Source organism: Rhinatrema bivittatum, chromosome 2, assembly GCF_901001135.1.
Source record: "Rhinatrema bivittatum chromosome 2, aRhiBiv1.1, whole genome shotgun sequence".
Classification (NCBI taxonomy): domain Eukaryota; kingdom Metazoa; phylum Chordata; class Amphibia; order Gymnophiona; family Rhinatrematidae; genus Rhinatrema; species Rhinatrema bivittatum.
Genome location: NC_042616.1, coordinates 200240608 through 200257398, shown reverse-complemented (window position 1 = coordinate 200257398; position 16791 = coordinate 200240608). Strand labels below are relative to the sequence as shown.

General features: G+C 42.5%; 1 protein-coding gene across 7 annotated transcripts in view; it reads left to right on the top strand.

Annotated features, from left to right (window-relative positions):
* SNX13 (sorting nexin 13) overlaps nt 1-16791 on the top strand; it is a 447782-nt gene that overhangs the window by 233951 nt on the left and 197040 nt on the right. For all 7 annotated transcript variants that reach the window (XR_003854521.1, XR_003854523.1, XR_003854522.1 and 4 more), the window contains 2 exons: nt 207-306; nt 1659-1852. Coding sequence is in view for 4 of the 7 variants with exons in the window: in XM_029589038.1 (XP_029444898.1) it covers nt 207-306; nt 1659-1852 (294 nt within the window). In the remaining 3 variants the exon portion in view is untranslated. The remainder of the gene's footprint in view (nt 1-206; nt 307-1658; nt 1853-16791) is intronic.

Genomic DNA, 16791 nt, shown 5'->3' with positions numbered 1-16791 from the left:
TGCACCCCCTTGTGTGCGCCAACCCCCGATTTTATAACATGCGCGCGGCTGCATGCACATGTTATAAAATTGGGCCTACATTTGTGCGTGCCGGGTAGTGCGCACAAATGTAGGCCACGCATGTACCTCTTAACATCTGCCCCTAAGTAAATTATTTGACTTAATGTTAGTTTCAAGAATGTGTCTAAATTGTCCTTTTCTTGCAGGAAATAGATACTGTGAAGCTGGCAGCAAACTTTGGTAAACTTTGCACAGTCCCCCTGGACAACATCCTTGTTGACAATGTTGCACTACAATTTTTTATTGGTAAGCTTAAATAGATATGTTGAATCTCAGATGCAGTCACTAGACTGTGTTCAATTTTTATTTACTGTATTTTTCACTCCATAAGATGCACCTAGGGTTCAGAGGGGGAAAATTAAAAAAAAAAAAAAATAATAATAATGGTGTGCTAAACCGGCTCCGTTCCTGGGCGTCTGTGCATCTTATGGAGCGATGGGTGTGCATGCAATTTTTTTTCGTCCCCATTTTGTTTTCAGGTCTGGGGAGGTCAATTTCGGTCAATTCCCCGGATCAGAAAACTTTTATCATGCTATTTTGTGAACCCCCACCCTTCAACTTTAATTACAATCCCCCGCTCCTGACACCCCCCCCCCCCCAAGACTTGCCATCTTAAAAAATGGCATGGACCATCCATTGCTCCTACCATGTGACAGGGGCCAACCAATGGCATCGGTAGCCCCTGTCACATGGTAAAGGCAAAGGGCTACCGGCGCCATTTTGATTACTGGCAGCCAAATGCCCGAGAGGGGGAGATCGCTCCCAGGACCCCCGCTGGACCACCAGGGACTTTTGGCAAGTCTTGGGGGGGGTGTCTGGAGGGTGGGGGGTTGTAGTTAATTAAATTGTTTTTTTATATATATGTGTGTGTGTGTGTTTGCTCCATAAGACGCACAGACATTTCCCCCCCACTTTTGGGGAACAAAAAAGTGCGTCTTATGGAGCGAAAAATACGGTAAATCTATGTTGAAAGGAATTTACAAAATGTTATTTCAAATTTAAAATGAAGATTTCTGTCTTTTATGTTTGCTATTATGTATAGAAATTTTAACAACTTAGTATTAAAAAGCTAAAATGTTTTCTAAAGGCAACAATTACAAATTTTCTTGTAAAACTAGATAGAAACAATTTATTGTACTTCGAATCACTGGACGTTATAAATAGAAGCATAGACAAGTCTCTCATTCAGTAACTAGTTAGCACATATTTGATTACTTTACAAATTGAAGTTTACAGTAGTTACTCCTAAATGAACCATATTCTTGGGCCTACACTACAACTATAATATATTAGGTAATTATCCAGGTAATCGTTCTATTTCTTATAATTATTGTCTCCTGATACAGTAGTCTTAATTGCTGCTATCTCTCCTTGGTTAATCAGTCATTGAAATGTTAAGTATGCAGAGGCTTATTGCTCAAATATTTTTTTCATGTAGCTGATTGAAGCAGAGACACTTTTTCCTTTTTATATTGAGATTCAGGAAAATTCTTGGTAATCATTTTGCTATGAACCATCAGTTCACCAGGACATGTGTATGTACTCACTGCTTTTCTTTCTGCATTGGCTTTAATTACCATACTGATTTTGAATTGTAGATTATATGCAGCAGGCTGGAGGCCAAGCACATCTCTTCTTTTGGCTCACAGTAGAGGGATATCGGGTTACAGCACAGCAACAGCTGGAGGTGCTACTAAGCCGACGGAGAGATGGGGAACATCAAACTAATCAAACCAAAGACTTATTAAGAACAGCTGCTTTTGGAGTTTATGAACAGTATTTATCTGAAAAGGTAAGAATGTATACAAATAGAAGCACAGAACATGATGGAAGATAAAGTTCATAGGGCCTATCCAGTCTGTTCATCCACATTTCTCATTCAGCTTTATGGTCCCTTCCTCTCCCTTTAATAATTTCTTTTTTTTTTTTTTTTAGCAAACTGCAAATTTGTATGCATCTGTCATGATTTTGATAATACATTGTGTGCCCTTAGTTCATTTAAAACCACCTAATATTTAAAATCCATATAAATCCTTTTAATTTCACTATTGCATTATAAACCTATTGCATTTAAGAAATCAACAGAAACCTTATACACTGAGCCTGATGAATGTGGCTGCTGTTTTCACATATGCCATACCACCCCACTAGTTCATCTGTAAAGTAGCTTTGATATCATGTAAGGATGAAATGATTGCATATTTTCTCTTAGCCCTATTTCAGTTACTGGTAAAGTGGTTGAATTAAAGTGCCATTCTGCTGCTAAAGTAAGACCGGAAATAAGACAAAAGTGCTATGTATGTTTTTCTTATTTAACATTCAGATTGTATCTGCCAAGCTTTCTTCCTGAATCGTTAATATATCCTTTCTACTGCTTAGTGAAAATAGTTTGTGAAAGTCAAACTTTGTGCTGCCTGCGTATGTCTTTGTAAAACCACAAATGGACAGATTTGGACCTGTGGCTCAGCTATAGCAGGGCACTTTGGTTCTTCTATTCTTTGTGACTTGAATACACAGAGTTGATGTGCTGAAGTGCCAGTGAGGGAGTGAAGGCAGTTTCTGCTGTTTGTGACAATGTCTGCTGGCTCAAGAGTGGTGCTGAGGTGTAGTCTCAGAGGAGACTGCCTTTAGCTAGTGATGCCATTTTAGGGGACGGGAGGTTTAAAAAGTGGGAAAAATAGAACTAAAAAGAAAAATATGCAAACTGACCATCATTTGATGTCATGAGCAAGACAGAGCAAAGCCAGAATAGAACACTACATTTTAATGGAACAGTAATTATACAGGCAGAAAAACATGATTCTAGTCTCAAAACTAAGCAAAATTGACTTGGAGGTCATACAGCAGGAACCTACATGGAAAATATGCCTCTTATTTTCACAGATCAGCTTTTAGAATATAGAGAAACTATGGGTCTCATCCTTATTTATAGCTGTGGAAATAGGTTTTTAAAAGGAATTATGATAGCTTGATCTCATGTTCTTCCTTCCACACTCACCTTTCTTGGCTTAAGTTCAGCCCTTACTGGTTTTCCTCTTACTGGTTTAGGCATTCGTTTACTGACCTGGTCAATTCCACATTCTCTCCTTTCATTTGGTGACCCTCAAAAATCTAGTCTTAGACCCTTGCTATTTTTCTGTCTGTTCTTATTTTCTGGGTGTTCTCATTTTTCCCTTTAGGTGCACTTCCATGGAAATGATACACACATTGTTTTCTCTTGTACTCTAATCCTTCTACAGATTCTGCCACCTAACTTTTATCTTGCCTGAGGTCTTGCATTTTCTAACCTCTATTATAATTTTCAGAACACACATGTGTTTTATGAACTACTCTTATCATAGTTGTAGGTGTTGTTACATTTGACCAGTTTGAATTTAATGTTGATCCTGGCGGGGCCTGATCAATACTACCCATGTATGGAGTAAGACAGGCTTCCTCCGTTATAAAACAGAATGGCAGAAATTTCAGGAAATATCACAATTTATTTACTAGGTTTTCATGAAGAAAAAGAAGATGAGTTAATCAGTGATGACACAGAAAATATAATCCAAAGTGGGGGCACATTTTTAGTGAAGATGAGCCCCTCTAGGAATGATCTAGTTGCTGAGTGCAGCATAACAAAGAAAACATTGCCAGGCAGTATTTAGAGAATCGACAGCACTTGTTTTAGTGTCAGTCCTATAATGGAAGAGAAAAAGACCTTTGTTTTTAAAGTCTATTAAAAATTAAAGCTATGATCTACATGTTTTATCAATGCTAATGGTATAAAACAGAAAAGTATAAGAGAAAAAAGTCAGAAATTAGATGGTAAAGTATACAAATCCTGAAAAAAGCAATCAAAGGTTAAAGCAAATAAAACAGCAGAAATTAGAGGCAAAAGCAATATTATGTTACTGTTTCCTAAAACCTAGTCTCTAGCCTTCATGAAATAAAACTAGCAGTTTTATAATGCGGAATAACTTTTCTCAGTCCATATACTTTCTTATCATAAATTGTCATAAATCTTCTTGAATCTTTCTTGTCATAAATCTTCTTGAAATTCTAGCATTACAGAAATCAACAAAAGACCGATATCAACTCAAGAGTTTCCGAATTTTAAATAGACAAAAAGTGTAATAGCAATTTACTTATCCACCTGCTAGACCAGTCCTTACACATGGGAATTTTCCCTCCACAGCTGCAGGAGACAGAGGACACACGTTCTTTTCTCTTGTGACATCACGTAGAGCTATAAGGGAAGGTATGGTCGAAAACAGCTGTGGACTAGTTAAGGACTAGTCAGCTCCTAGCGCCTGCTGGCTCTTGGAGTAACAATTCCTAGGGATTGATTCCCATGGTTGGAAGCTAGCTTCCATTGGGGAAAACAATTATTTTTCCTGGTTAAGCTCTCCCTCAGATTTGGATCCTAGTACCCCTATAGGTTTCATGGATCAACCCAAGTAGAGCAGTCCTGTGCTTTTAAAAAAAAGAAAGGGCTAATAAGTTCAATGGCTTGAGGTTTGGCTCCCTCCTGTTTTTTTCCTCTTCCTCCCTGTCCCTATCTTCCTCTATGTGTGAAGGAAGTACTAAGGCACAGATTCAACTCAGCTTCTGGTGGTAGAGAGAACAGCAGGGCTGTACGCAGAAGGTAAACTATGGTGCCTCCCTCCCTTTGACAAGATTGCCTCCCATCTGATTAAAAAAAAAAAAAAAGCTAAGGAAAGGAAAAAGTGCCAGGCTTGCTGGAGATAGCAACACCACAATGAATAGAGGCTACAGGAGGCTCCCGATGATTGTGGTGTTTCTTTGACCCATGTACAATAGGGAAGTCGAACCGGCAAAGCAGGAGGGCACTGGAGCTTGAGCATCCCCGTGAGAGGAACAAGGTGAATCTACAGTTTTAGGAGCTGATTCAGGGCCATTAGAGATAGAAAATAATTAGCACCACCATCTGATTTCTCATCAATAAGGGAGGGGGGGGGTGCTTCTAGCTGGTTGCGGGTGGATATAGTTCCACAGGAGCTGCAACATGAAGCAACCACAGCTTTATATGGAACTTTCTCTCCTGATTTTATTCTGCTTATGCACCAGGTATTCTGTGCTATGCAGAAACCAGAGCCTCATCCAGCTACACCAGGTCCATCCTACATTAGGGATTTTAGGGGGCCGCCTTTAAGCAATCTAAAGCAATGCTAAAGGCTTCATACTCCTCCAAGCAAACCCCAACGCAAGAGTCTTTTGAAGGGGTCCATCTCAGGGGAAGAATCTGGGTTTACTACCCCTCTAGACTCCTTAGAGGAAGGGGACTGTTCCTCTTAGGAAGAAGAATCCTCAATAGTAAAACTATTCCATAGGGAAGAACTGTTGACCCCGATTTTCTAGTGTAATGGTCACTCTTAACATTTCAGAGGTGAAGACTGGAGACCAAATGGAAGGAAAACCGATCCTGCAGGGGATTCGGAGGTCCCTGAAGGGCCTTCCCACTACACACAACCTAAAAAAAATTTGATATTAACAGAATTAGACTCCCCTCAGGGAATTTTAAAGGGAGGCAGAATCTTGAGTAAGATCTACTCTTTACTGCTAGAGGATAAGAATAAGCTTTTAAGAATCCATAGGGTAGATGTCCTTGTCTCAGTGGTTACCCGCAAAATGACTGTTTCAGTTGAAGGTGGAATAGCTTTTAAAGACTCTATCTTTTCCACTAATACCAATACTCTTCAGACAGCCATCTGTGGTGGTTATATTGCCTGAGTGATAGTTCAGGAAGTGAAGAGTCAGCAAGGCCAGAGTTCGGTGTAGCGTTCCAGGAGGATCATCTGGCTACATATCGGGTTGATAATGAGTAAGCAAAGCAGCACAAACCTTTCTTGAGATAAATTCTTCTTCAATTGAATATTTTAAATGCAAGTCAGATTTTCGAAAAATGTAAGGGCGAATTTCTTGAGACCAATGATTATAAAAAAAAAAGAGCTTTATTATTCTATGAAGAGAGATTGTAGCTCAAAGATATGAAAGTCTTCCTGTTATATATGGACTGTAAGCAAGTTTAGGGGTGCAGGGAACTATTTGCTACAAGACACTGCCAGCTGCCCTCCCACCTTACTTGTGATCCTAAGTCAGGAAAAGATAACGTCAGAAATAGACTATTATTTATCAGGTTTGGCAAGATAAAGCATTTAGAAAATATCAATTCCTGTCTCTAATATCCTGGCTACTAAGCATCAGTTTTCCCTAAAGAAAGTTCTGTATCATGGGCGGTGACAGACATGCCATACACCTTAGCCTGCTTAATATATTAACACTTACGGCTAACTTTCTTAGCCCTGATTCCAACTTCAGGCGAAACCTCTGTTCACCTCTGAAGCAGGCTCCGGCTAGAGAGCTGGAGAATGTGGGCAGGGGAGAGGCTTGCTTCTTGGCTTGGTACTGCAGAGCAGGCAGGCTGTCTAGGAAGGAGACTAGCTTCTGGCTGTGGTGCTTGCCAGCTATCTGGGCTTGCTCTCACCTCTCACTATCTCTGGCTCGTGTCACTTTCCACACCTTTGCAGGGTGTCTCCTCTCTCCAGTCTCTTGGCCACACCTAGGCTTCTCCCTTCAATAACAGGGAGTGCTGGTCTGCTTCTGACTCCCCTTTTGCTTTTTGAGATGCTGCGGGTTTTTGCTCCTTCTTTTCTTCTTTGCCCTCTTCCCCCGTCTTATACATCCCAGCTGATGAATATGCATAATCTCATGCATAACCATGTGGTGGGTGGAGGCTCTTTTGTCGCATTGCAGGTCTTCCCCCTCCCCAATTTTTGGTGGGGAGAACTGCCAAGTCTGTATGCTAAGATTTCTGCCAGTGTCAGCATTTTTCTCTGACTGCTCCACAAGGATGAGGGTCTTTGTGACCTCTACACTTGCCTTGGCCTAGCCATAACTCCTCCTTATGGGCTTAAGTTGTCTCTCTGTCTACTTGGCTCCAATTGACACAGGAACATGCAAACAGGCACATCTTGATGAGGTATCTTTCAATGTAACAGGACAGAAGTTCTTCATTTTCCACTGAGACAGTGCAGTTTCAAAGTTCACCTGGGTAAATTCTTTCTCTTGCTGTGACAGTGCTTGGAGCCCATCAGTTTCTTGGCTATTATGATTCATATTTGATAATTCAGTGGTAAACATGAGATAGCTCCCTATAGGTCATCACAATTCTTCCAGCTTTTTCCCTGCTGACTGTTACTGACTTTATTTGACACCCCAATGTATTTTAACTAATGTACTATGTACCCACTATTTATTGTATCTACTATGTACCAACTATAACCATAACTTATTGTAATATGCTTTGGACTCTCCAGTTTGAAAAGCATGATCTAAATAAAAGATGATGATCATTGTAGAGCAGTACTTCATCTTATAACAAATACTGCCACACTCTTGATAATGCCTCCTATTTGAACTCCATCTAGAATGTCCATTCCATTGCAAACCACAATCTACTTGATCTAATTCTTTTCTGTCATGGCCTTATATTCGATCTGGTTTTTTTTTTTCTCTCATTTTGTTACTCAGATCTGGGATTCATATGCCGTACCTACTTCACAGTATTCAAGTAAAAGGCTCATTAGCAAAAATTTGCATTAGCAGAATTCTCCTGGAAACATTTTCAGACCGCTAACATCATATATTCTGATACTCAAGTTTCCCCTTCAGTTTATTTCAACCTACCTTCAGTTTTGTTTTTTCAGTTATGGCCTTGCTAACTTATTTCAAAGCATTTTATTTGTTTTTCATTGTGTCTTGTGTACTGACCTGACGAGATTGTAAGCTCCGCAGACTGCCTATTACATGTCTCTATATGGCACAGCATACATCTAATATGTGCTATATAGATCATGATGGTGGTGATAATTATCTGCAAAAATACCAACCTTTTCTGCTGATCCCCCATGTGAAGTTTCTTATGAAAATATTAAACAGAATTGGTTCCAGGACTATTCCCTGAGGCATGCCATTGATAAACCCTATTTTCCTTGAAGTAAACACCATTTCTAAAGACAAGTACTGTTAATGACTCGCACAAGTGAGTCATGGGACCATGCTTGCTGCCAACAGACAGTTGTTCCAGAGCTTTCTCTGAGGACAGCCATCACTTGTACGAGTCATTAACAGTACTTTAGAAATGGTGCCCTACTGGACATGTGCATGTTGGCATGACACCATGTGCCCACGCGGGGGCCCCTCAGTGTCTTCTTTTTTACAGAGCTGACTGGTCATGGTTTTTCATTCTCTTGCTTCCTTCCAGAACAGACAGAAATCATTCATGGAGATGCCCTGCGGTCTTTCTCCTCTTTAGTGTCCCTAGATCAGTTTTTCAGTTGTGTTTTGTAAGCTTTTTTTCTGTTGTCCTGGTTGGTGCCCTAAGCATCCATACAAGGCCCAGTACTATTCAGTTTGTTAATAAATGATCTAGGAGAAAGTATAACGAGTGTGGGTATGAAATTTGCAGATGCTGTCATATTAATAGCATAGTTAAAATACAAACTGCAGAAGGATCTAGGAAAACTGGGAACTGGAGTATCCAAATGACAAATGGATTTTAATATAGACAAGTGCAGTGATGCCCATTGGGAGAAAAAAAATCCAAACTACCAATACTCACTGCTGGGGTCTAGGGAAAACTGCTCTCAAGAAAGGGATCTTGGAATAAATGTGGACCACACGCTAGGGATGTGCAGACAAAACGTTTATGTTCATAAGTCCATAAGTCGAAAGGGGGGGTCAATTTCGGTCAATATGGACATATGTGTTCAAGAATTTTTTGCTGAATCGTGTCTATAACTCTTGACAATGTACTAGAATAAGTTAGTTCATATTGCAATGAATATTAGACAATTTTTCATAAGCTAGTCTTTATGAATTTATTTATATGTAGTTGTCTTTATTTGTGTTGTTTTTATTATGTATGTAAATTTTGTATATCGCTTAGACCTAACAGTGTTAAGCGATTAATAAATTTTATAAAATGAAATGAAATGAAATATGTAGAATTCTATAAGTTGAGTCTATGTCCATACGTGCACCGATTCCCTAAATAAAAATTTAAACCCCTCACCCTCCTTAATCCCCCCCAAGACTTACCAAAACTCCCTGGTGGTCGAGCGGGGAGTCAGGACGCCATTTCTGTATTCCTTTGCGAGGAGCACGTGACGTCGGCGTCACGTCGGAGTGACGCGGACGTCACGTGATTTCCCGCGCGTTCGCTCCGGGACCCTCGTTGGACACAACCGGAACTTTTGGCCAGCTTGGGGGGGCCTCCTGACCCCCCCAAGCTGGCCGAAGCACAGCGTGGGAGATGCATCGGCAGCGCCAAGGAAAACATCTGCGCCGAAGTCATCGACGCACTAACGCCACACCAACACCCGATGCATCAACGTCGAAGAGTCAACCCCACGACATACCACCGGAGCACAAACGCATTCCATTGACGCACTGAAGCTCATTGACGCCAATGACGAAGCAGCCGATGTATGGTGCCACCAAGCCTCTGAAGAACTATGTTTCAGGGCACAAGAAGCCCAGGGAGCCCTCTCCCCTTCTAGTGGTCGACTTGGAAGGACCTTCTTCACCAGCTATCTTCCACGGTTCCTCATCTTCAAGCATTTTTTGGGCCTTTCTATGGTGTCTCAACGCCGAAAACCATCAGGCCTTCAGGAACCCTTATGGGAAAAAGACAAACGGCCTCCTGAGGACACCGCTCGACCCAGGGGTCCGGACACCGACATTTTGTTGGCGAAAATACTCCTGAGTGGCACTCCAACACAACCCAGGCCTCTCCCTTCGACAAGCTTGGCCTCTCAGGCTATCTCACAGATTTCAACCATACTAACAGTTTCTCACAACTGTAGAACAACAAGGTCAGCACCCACCGGACAGACCCATGGACGCCCCGAGGTCACCGCAGAGTAGCCCTAGTCCAGGGCCTTCGCCCCACCGGCCAGTTTCCGTCTCCATCTTCTCCTGCAGACGACTCCCCCCAACCTTCCACTTTGCCGGGCTCCTCCACGGTATATCCCTCAGTCCCTGCCGAGATTCCACCTGAGTCAGTCTCTCCACCGGAGGATCTTTCATATTCAAAATTCCTAGAAAAGGTGGGACAATGCCTTTATGTGGAAACCCGTAAAGTTCCTGACTGCAGACAGGAGATGATGGGGATTCTCAGGATTTTTGATACTCCTGCAGAACCTACAGCCTTGCCTTCTCACAATGTCCTGGACAAGGGGATGACCAAGGCATGGGAATCCCCCTTTTCAGGACTGCCAACTTCCCGTAAAATGGATCTAAAATACCGTATGCGTCAGTCACCATTTTATTCCATGTTCCAGCTCCCCTCATGCCTCTGTTGTGGTGGAATCCGTGATGCAGAAGGCAAAGAAGACTAGGCTGCATTCAAATTTACCCCCCCACCCCGGCAAGGACTGCAAGTACATGGATGACTTTGATAAAAAGGCATTCTAATCGGGCACGTTAAACACCAAGATATAGCAGCACCAATTTTATGTGACATAGTATCTTTACGATTGTCTCCAGTCCCTAAAACCCTTGCTACTGGCCATGTCCCCAGACGATAGACCCCCCCCCCCCCCCCCAGAAGTTCCACGACATGGAAGAGTGCTTACGACACCTTCTTCGCTCTGTGTATAAGGGATTTGACACTTCAGCAAAATCCATCGCCAATGCTATTGTGGCCCGCCGATTAGCATGGTTACAAGCACGCGCCATCCGTGACTATGTTCATGAGAAGCTAGCAGACCTTCCTTGTCTCCTGGACAATCTTTTCAGTGATAAATTGACGGAGACGGTCGCACAGCTAAAAGAACAAAAAGTAGATGCCATGTCTTTGAACGCCCCATCCGATTCAGCTTCGTCAAGACATTTCTTTTCGTTATACAGAAAACCACCTTACCTACTTCGTCCATATTGGCCATACCCAGCTTACCGACCAATGTCATACCAGCGGAGTCGCCAACAGCCTGCACAGCAGCAGGGACCGCAGCAGTGTTCCTGCCCTCCTTGGCAGCCTCAACCTTCAGCGGATTCTCATCCCCCTAAAGGCCCTCAAGGTTTTTAGGGACATTGCCCCCACCGCTACCACCAATTCCAGTAGGAGGCAGGCTCTCCCGTTTTCGTCAAGCCTGGGAAAGCATCACATCCGACCTTTTGGACTTACAGATTATACAGGAGGGATACTTTCAACTTCATTTCTCTTCCATTCATACTGCACCTGGTCCACCAAAAACACCTCGGTGCACATTGCGGACCTCTGCTACAGGAGATCAACCATCTACTCCAGCAGTGATGCATTCGAGAGCTGCCCTCCTCGCAGCTCCATCAGGGTTTTTATTCCCAATACTTCCTTATTCCCAAGAGATCAGGTGGCCTTCGACCTATCTTGGACCTCCATTCTCTCAACTAGTACCTGACAAGGGAAAAATTCAAGATGACATCCCTCAAGTCCATCCTACCCTTCCTTCGCCCCAGAGATTGGATGTGCTCACTGGATCTAAAGGATGCATATGTCCATATATCAATGCACCCTTTGTCCTGGTGGTACCTATGCTTTACGATCAACGGCTGCCATTTCCAGTACAAGGTTCTCCCATTTGGCCTCTCCTCTGCCCCCAGAGTCTTCACTAAATGCCTAGCGGTAGCAGTGGCTCATCTCTGACAACAGGGGATTCAGATATTTCCCTACCTAGAAGATTGGCTGCTAGTGGCCCCAACCAGTTCACCCTACAAAACGATCTTCTTCGAACTATATCTTGCCTAGACAATCTGGGCCTACTGGTCAACTATGAGAAATCGAAACTACAACCCACTCAGGTCTTACAGTTCATCGGGACTCATATTGACACCATTCAAGACAGGGCCTTCCTTCCGGAATCCCAGGCTCTTGCCCTGACAATGCTTGCTGGTTGGCTCCAAGCGGCCACTACTGCCCTGGCCCACCAGATCCTCACCATTCTCGGTTACATGGCAGCTTCAATCTATGTTGTACCTCAGACACGTCTACATATGCGACGTTTGCAATGGGGTCTGAAGTCCCAATGGAGCCAGTTCTTCCATCCTTTCTCCACTCCATTCACACTTACGTTCAGCTTGAAAAGGGATTTGGAGTGGTGGCTGACAGTGTTGGCGCTGCCTCTCCGGCCCCCTCTACATCACACAATACTCACCATGGATGCTTCCACCAAGGGGTGGGGTGCCCCTCTCACCCACCTATAGACTCAAGACCTGAGGTCCACCTGGGAACGAGTACAACAAATAAATTTCCTGGAACTTCGGTCCATCCGAAACACTCTTTGTGCCTTCAAGCTAACCCGCCACAGAAAGACTGTCATGGTCCACCTGGACAACCAAATCGCCATGTTCTACATCAACAAAGAAGGAGGGTCAGGTTCCTGGAACCTCTGCAGAGAGGCTGTTGGGATCCTGGAATGGGCAGAGAGCAAATTCATCTCCCTCCAGGCCACTTACCTGCCTGGAATCAACAACTCCAGGGCCGACAAACTGAGCAGGATTTTTCATCCTCACGTGTGGGAACTCCATCAAGAAGTGGTCAATCACATATTTCGCACTTGGGGTCTTCCCCGAATTGACCTCTTTGCAACAGAACAGAACAGGAAAGTGGAACGGTTCTGCTTGGTGTATCCCAGTCCACACCGACTAGCACAGGATGTGTTCCTATTGGATTGGACGGAGGGCCTACTCTTTGCTTTTCCTCCAATACCTCTCATCTACCGCACAGTTCAGAAGTGCATCGCAGACAACGTGTACCTAATTCTCATCGCCCAGCGTGGGCACGACAGCCTTGGGTCGCCTACCTAGTTCAACTATCTGTGAACCATCATATCCCCTGGGCAACAACCCACACCTCCTCACCCAAGAGGGAAAGTCTCTACTCCACCCGCTTCATTCATCTCTGAGTCTCACTGCGTGGAGGTTGAAAGGCTCGTATTCTAACACCTGAACCTTTCTCCTCAGCTTCAGGATATTCCGGTCTCATCCAGAAAGCCATCGACAAGACTGAACTATCAGCAGAAGTGGGCATGCTATGCCTCCTGGTGCTCGGACAATAGCACAGACCCACTCACCTGCCTGCCGGAGCATCTCCTGGACTACCTCCATCTGCTCTACTGGAAGGGGCTGGCCACAGCTTCGGTTCGAGTTCACCTCAGTGCCATAGCTGCCTACCACTCTCCTCTCAACGAGGCGCCAATCTCTTACCCGCTCGTCTCCAGATTCATGAAAGGAGTTCTACATCTCTGACCACCGGTCCAAAAACCACTACTTTTTGTTCGAGGTAGAAAGCGGGATCTTACTTTGAGCCGATGAGCCGAGCAAGGTCCAGCCTTCTGCTCTGTCCTGTGCTGCTCTACATCTTGTTCAAACGGTGCAGTCATATTGGGCCTGTCCCGCGTCTGCTTCTGATTGGCCCTGTCACCTTGACTATGAGAATCCATTCCTGCAGATCAGACTAGTACTTGCCTTATTGGCCTAGCAGCCCCCCTCTGTTGTGCATATAAGCGACAGGATGCATGCAGGCACAGGCTGCTGTTCCTAAAGTCCTAGCGTGCCCTTCACCTCCACACAGACAAGTGGCTCCACAGCTGTGCAAAAAAAAAAAAAAGTTGAAGGCTGGGAATTCACTGAATTCCTTGAAAGCCCTGACCGCACATCATTGAGAGATAGGATGCTGGCCTTGATAGACCATTGGTTGGTCTCATCATGGCTCATCTTATCTTCTTATGCTTAACTTAATAGGTGCTCTCTGAAGAAACCAGTTTACCAGCCATCCAAAACACTTCCATCTCCCCTATTGGAGTTGTACTTCCCCTGTTAAAGCTTTATTAAACTTGAGGAGAACTACTAGAATGCAACTGAGTGACAATTCCTATACATGCATAGTATAGGTCTTCAGACCTTTTCAGAAAGCTCTGGAATAGTTGTCCATTTAGCGCTGAGTATAGTCACATGACCCCCTTGTGTGAGTGACCTGCTGTCTTCAAAGAACACAGTTACTATCAAGCAACTTTGTTTTACCACTACCTCATTCAACCAGTTTTGTAACTCATTTTACTGATTTTTCACCTCTATCGCAGGATGTTCAGCTTATTTATGAACCTCCTTTGTCTGAGACATTACTGAAATGTAAGTATACTAAATCCAATGTGCCCCAGTCAAATTCCTTGTTTACCCTTTCAAAGAAATTGATCAGATTTGCTTTGACATGATCTCCTTTTAAAACCAATGTGCCTTGGATCCTGTAAATGTGCTAGATTCAAGACACTCCACTGTTCTTTCCTTTGATAGTAATACCATTAATTTACCTACTGTTGAGGTCAGACTAACTGGTCTGTAGTTATCAGCTTCCTTTGTTCCCCACAATTTTATGAAGAGGAACCAAGTCTGCCCATCCTCATTTTTTTAGAAATCACTTCTGTCGCCAAAGAATGATTGAACATAACTGTCAATAGAGTTGCCAGAATCTCACCAAGCTCCTTATATCATCCTAGGATGTATCTTGTATATCACCATTGCCTTGTCAATTTTCCTTTTTTGTTAGTTCCATATGATCTCTCTATACTGTTTGTATCTGGTCCTCCTTCAGCCCCTTCTTTCATGAATATTGTATAAAAGTATTATGTATTTCTGCTTTTTCCTTGTCTCACTTCACACATTCCTCCTTTTCAGCTTAGTCTTATAGTCCTACCTTTGCACTTTCTTCTGTTACTAACACATCTAAAAAAAAAAAAAAATTGTCGTCTTGCTTTACTGTCTCAGCTAATTTTTCTTCTGTTCGTGCTTTTGCTGTCAAACTTCCCTGCAACCCTCATCCTTTATAGATATTTGTTTGTCCTGTTTCTGAGATTTCTTATACCTTTAAAATGCTATTTTTTGCCCTTATGTTTTCAGCCACCTGTTTTGAAACCATATTGGTATTTTTTTCTCTTAAATTTATTTACTTTTCCAATATAATGATTTGTTGACCTTACAATGACTCCTTTTAGTTTAGCCTACTGTCCTTCTAGCTCACTTCAATCTTCAAGCTGTCAGTACCTCCCTAAGATACTCCCCCAGTTTAACAACATTGATAGACTTGAATTCCAGGCAGCTGACCTCTGTGTGACCCATATTGTCTGCTGATCACTGGACCTTGTATGATCACCTATTGTAGTATTAGGAACATTTTCCCCATTTAAAAGTACCACCTTCAGTACAATACAGCACTATCTATCCAAATATCTGTTAACTGAAAACTCGCATTTTCTGCAAAAAATTGTGGTCCCTTTGCCCTGTTCCATTATCTCAAAAATCTTTAATTATCTGGAATTTGTATGCTGTGCAGACATATGCAGTGCTTCAGCCTCCATCCCGCCTTGCTTACTGACATAGCATTTGTAGATAAGCAACTTTGCTCATCTCCTGTTCCTTGTGTTTCTTGCAATGGTATCATTGGTGACTTGGCAAAAAAGGGACACAAAAGCAAATTTTCCTGTAGACTTGATAGGTAGGTGTTGGGAAAAATGTTCACAAGTCATCTATGCAGATACATTCATGGCAGATCAGCTGCATTGTTCCTCTCCTTTTCCCCAATATTTCTGGCAGTTATGTCATTGGTGAACTAGGCAAATACCCTTAAGCACTGAATTTGGAAAATCCTGTAATGAAAATGGAGAGATGTGTGCTATCCATAAAAGATGCAGATCTCTCTACCATGTTCTTGGAAAACATTTCCAGTGTCTCAGTATCAACTTGCCTTGCTCATAAGCCAGCTGTATCTCCTTTCTTCAACCAGTATATCAAGGAGTAAACAGGCAAACTGCCTTTTCCCTTGCCAACTTGCAGACTGGCTCTTTTGATGTGGTGTTGCACAGCTTATATGGTTTAGAGTCTGAAACTCTCCTGCTTCTCTGGAAAGTATTTTATTTTACTTCCACTTGGTAACATGCTTGCGCCATAAGTCTTAAAGCGGCAAATATTACATCGCCTTAACATCATAAAATTCAAGATTAGCACTAATGCAACAAAAAAAAAAAACACAGACAAACACAAAAAAAAAAAAATCCCTTGCCAAAATTACACAGCTCTCTTCTGTTCTGAAGCATCATCACTCCTGAAGAAGGCTTACCAGTCTCAACATCCACCTGCTCTAACCGAAAACCAGGCAGCTTGAAGTCCTCATGTGTGCTAGTCCTTAATTTCAAAGAAGTACATACTTTTATATATATATATATATATATATATATATATATATACTTTTTTTTTTTTTTACTGGTTTGTATTCCATAAAAAGTTTTTTTTTTAAATCTTATTTTTTTGTTTTGCAGCTATTGTTTCTCTCTTTTTGTAACATACAGGGTAAACACTCATTAACCAGAAAAATCCATTATCTGGATTGATCTTGGTCTCAACTGTTCCAAATATTCAGTGATCTACTGTATTGCCCCTTGTCATGTGATTTGTTACCAGTTGCTTGAGGAGAACCCCTTAAATGGAGTATTGTAATTGGAACATCCTGCTCCAGGAAATTATCAACATCTGGCAGATTAAATTCGACCACCAGTATCACCTCTCTCTTCATTACAATCTTATAATGTCTTTAACTAAGTTTTTGTCCTACTGTTCTGGTAATGGAGGCTTGTAGATCACATTTGTATAAGCAGAAATTGTTTCCTCTCTTTAAGTCCACCCACACTGCATCCTTTC